The 4,022-nt window shown below is 38.7% G+C and overlaps 1 protein-coding gene and 1 long non-coding RNA gene across 2 annotated transcripts; one reads left to right on the forward strand and one right to left on the reverse strand.

The window, feature by feature from the left end:
• LOC106343196 lies at positions 1 to 664 on the reverse strand. The gene is made up of 2 exons (XR_001269931.1): positions 444 to 664; positions 1 to 259 (listed from the first exon to the last, which is right to left on the reverse strand). It is a non-coding gene; the product is annotated as an uncharacterized LOC106343196 (long non-coding RNA).
• LOC106343195 (protein trichome birefringence-like 10) lies at positions 253 to 3,201 on the forward strand. The gene is made up of 4 exons (XM_013782347.1): positions 253 to 964; positions 1,331 to 1,720; positions 1,804 to 1,962; positions 2,532 to 3,201. Exons 1-4 carry the CDS (start codon positions 513 to 515, stop codon positions 2,908 to 2,910), a joined length of 1,380 nt encoding a protein of 459 aa, XP_013637801.1. The 5' UTR covers positions 253 to 512; the 3' UTR covers positions 2,911 to 3,201.
• Positions 3,202 to 4,022: the final 821 nt, after the last annotated feature.

The following is a 4,022-nucleotide window of genomic DNA, read 5'->3' on the forward strand; positions in this document are numbered from 1 at the left end:
TTCAATGAGAAAATAATCAATCTCCCTAAATTGAATTAATTAATTTTTGGATTTTTGTTAAATAAGAAATAAATGAATCAATATTTCAACACCCACGATTCTCAACCAATAGCCACTCGTCTTCCCCCTCTCTCTCCTTGTTGAATGTGAACACAAAAAGACAACAAGAGACTTTTCTCTTCTACTTCCTCCTCGTGTCTGAATTCGAACCGAATCGCCATTGTTTTTGCTCTCTGGTCTCTTCTTCGTCTTCTCTTTTCTGACAAAAAAAAACCAAACCTTTTTCTTTTTTTCTTCAGAAAGATTAAAACTTTTTTCCAAAACAAAAAAAAAGCGTTATTCATCCACCCATGAGAGTGTTTCCTCGTTTCCTTGACACATGTGTTTCGCATCATTCGTCATAATTAAATAAAAAGAAGAAGAAGAAGACGAAACTGACTTACCAAGCAAAGCAGCTTCAGCCATTAACAATCCTCGACATGCCTCTGCCTTATTGAATTTCTCCAAAAAACATGTCCAAGAACTCACCAGTCGAAGAAGAGAAGCCAATCTCCGAAGCTCTGAAGAGATTCAAGAGGTCGAGGCTCGTCCTCGAGCCGTCTCTAGGAGTGTTGGGCTTCTTCTTAGTCGGTCTCTGTCTCGTATGGAGCTTCTTCTACTTCGATTACCGAACCGCGGCGAAAAGCTACAACCTTTCTGATAAATCAGACAGATTCGTTTGGCTCAAACTCGAAAACAACAAGAGTAGCACTACTATTAGTTCAAACAGAGTTGGGTTTCTAGAAGAGAGTGGAGACGAGTGCGATGTCTTCGACGGAGACTGGGTCTGGGACGAGTCGTATCCTCTGTATCGATCCAAAGATTGTAGATTTCTCGATGAAGGGTTTAGGTGTAGCGAGTTTGGTAGGTCTGATTTGTTTTATACTCAGTGGAGATGGCAACCGAGACACTGTAATTTGCCTAGGTGAGAGAAGAATACTCTGTTCTTACTCTGTTTCTGCTCTTTGATTGCTTTATCCCTTACTACTAGAGATTATAGACTCTGAAACCAAAAGGGTTATTGAATCTTAGATTAGTGAAGTGAGAGCTTGTTTGAGTTTTTATGTTTGTTGTTTTCTATGGTCTCTTTCTCCAGTTGTGTCCGAAAGTCACGGGTTAAGATAAGATCAATCTTGGGGGTCAGCTCTGTTTTTTTATCTCGTGAACAAAGTCATCATCTTTAGCTGTTAAAGCTAGTACCTTTTTGTTCTTTTCTTCTCTTGATTTGATCTTTTACAATGGTCCCTTCTTCCTCTTCCATTTCATAGTATACTTCTCTTTAATGAAACAGGTTTGATGCTAAACTGATGCTGGAGAAGCTAAGGGACAAGAGGCTTGTGTTTGTTGGAGACTCAATAGGAAGGAACCAATGGGAGTCTCTTCTCTGTCTACTCTCTTCTGCTGTCAAGAACGAGAGCTCGGTCTACGAAGTGAATGGGAGTCCCATCACAAAGCACACTGGTTACTTAGTGTTTAGATTCAAGGACTACAACTGCACGGTGGAGTACTACAGATCTCCATTCTTGGTTCCACAAGGCAGACCACCGAGAGGTTCACACAAGAAGGTTAAGACAGCTTTGAAGCTGGACACTATGGAATGGACTTCTAGCAAGTGGAGAGGTGCGGATGTTTTGGTGTTTAATACGGGGCATTGGTGGAACTATGGGAAGACTATTAGAACGTGAGTTTCTCATCATCATCTTCTAGCGTTTTATTTGATTCTTTTTGTTTCCCGTGACCAAAATCTTGAAATGCTGTTTACAGGGGATGCTACTTTCAAGAAGGAGGAGAAGTGAAGTTGAAGATGAATGTGGATGATGCGTATGAGCGAGCTTTGGAGACGGTTATGAAATGGATACATACCGAAGTCGATTCTAATAAAACTCGAGTCTTCTTTCGAACATTCGCCCCTGTGCATTTCAGGTTTGTGTACTTTTATATAGAGCCCCGCGGATTCTGAACCGAACCAAAATTTTCGGTTTTCGGTTCATTTTCGGTTTTGAAATCGCTTTGGTTCAGAAGGCTTTTCAAATCAATTTGGTTACCAGTTCAGTTCGGTTTAACCAACTGAACAATTAACCAAATTATTATTTTTAAAAAATTATATTCAAATTAAGCTGGTATATACCAAAATTGGACCGATATTAATCATTAATCAATTAAACGTAACCAAGATAACCAAAGTTAACCAAAAATACCCAACTTTAACCGAGTTGAACTGAATTTTCATTTTAAAAAACAAATTTTGGTAAATTTCGGTTTTGAAAACTGAAAACCAAAATTAATCGATAACTGAACCAAAATGTTATTCGGTTAATTTCAGAATTATTTTAAAAATATTTGGTTAACCAGAAACCAAAAGTTTGGTTCGGTCCGAAACCGAAATCGCAGGCCTGAACTAAATATCACTTTACTAGGACTCCTTGTAATAAGTCAGTTCCTTGCTTTGGTTTTAGTTTCAATTTGTGCGCTGCTTCGTTGTATGAAAACAGGGGAGGAGATTGGAGAACGGGAGGAACATGTCACATGGAGACACTACCTGAGATTGGAACTACCTCATTGGTTTCATCAGAGACATGGGAACAGTTAAAGATCCTAGGAGATGCGTTATCACATTACTCCAACAGATCAGAAACTGTTAAGTTGAAAGCGTTGAACATCACAGCAATGTCTGCTCAAAGAAAAGATGGTCACCCGTCGATTTACTATCTAGGCTCTCTTGGTCCTGCACCGCTTCATCGCCAAGACTGTAGCCACTGGTGCCTTCCCGGTGTTCCTGACACGTGGAACGAGCTCATGTATGCGTTGTTTATGAAACAAGAAGCTTCTTCTTCTAGAAGAGTCAAGGAAGCAAATGTCACAGTGTCATGACGTTGGATAGAACAAGGGGAACAAACAACAAGCTCTTGTTTCTTCTGCACTTAGTGTTTTCTTGGAGATGCTAAGCTCAAAAGATCTCAAAGGGTTTGTGATTTTTTTTGATGGAGGGATTATTTTTCATTGGATGGGGAATATGTAATTAGGTTGATAATCTTTGTAAAGATTAAGATCTCGAACGATATTAAAGTTTCATACACAAAGATCGAGTTACCTCATATAAATTACATTTTTCTGGGGAAAGACCGCAAATATTGTAAAGATCAGGGCAAGTTTTACAATTATTTAAAGTAATAGATGTGATTGCAAGAAAGATGATAATAAGGTATTTTTCTTGCGTTTGTGTCAAAAAAAAAAAAGGTATTTTTCTTGGGCCTAGCCCACAATTTATGAAGTTCTTAAGATCCACTACATCTATAGTTGGCTCATGAAACAACGTTCAAACTGAACATTTGTTCATGAAAACATTCAAGATGTGAACTGATTACAAGAACAGATAAGGATTCTGTCTGGATCATGTTGATCTGTGTCTGGTAAATCTTTCGAGGTTCGAGATACGACTAAGATGTGCATGTATCCTCTCTGGCCACTTCCATTTGTCGAGAAAGGTGTTTCTTTTACGTGCGAACATAACGAGTGACATGCATATGCTTTTGTATTAACAAAGCTAGCTAGATTCAGATTTTCCACTTTGCATGTATATATGTAGCTAATAAAAAATATTAATAGATACACTTTGTTCTCTCTTGTAGTGCTTAATAATATCTTTCAATGTTGGGGAAAGCGGACACGAGGCGCAGCGGAATGTAGCGATCGTGTTTCCCCTGACCTTGTGAGAATCTGAGAGAAAAATACTTCGACGATAGCAGAATATAATATAAGCAATAATTAAATGAGACAAGCACTCTTTACGTGGAAAACCTCCTCGATGTGAGAAAGAAAAACCACGGGACCGTAGTCCACTCAACAATCCACTATATAAATGTATGTGAGTACAACCACGTTCTCCCTGATCAACAACCTGAACAAAACAGAGACTCAAGCTACAAAGAGCTATCTCCAACACAAGAACAACAACAACAAGAGAGCAACACAAAGCTTCAAAA

Source organism: Brassica oleracea, chromosome C5 (genome assembly GCF_000695525.1).
Source record: "Brassica oleracea var. oleracea cultivar TO1000 chromosome C5, BOL, whole genome shotgun sequence".
NCBI lineage: Eukaryota > Viridiplantae > Streptophyta > Magnoliopsida > Brassicales > Brassicaceae > Brassica > Brassica oleracea.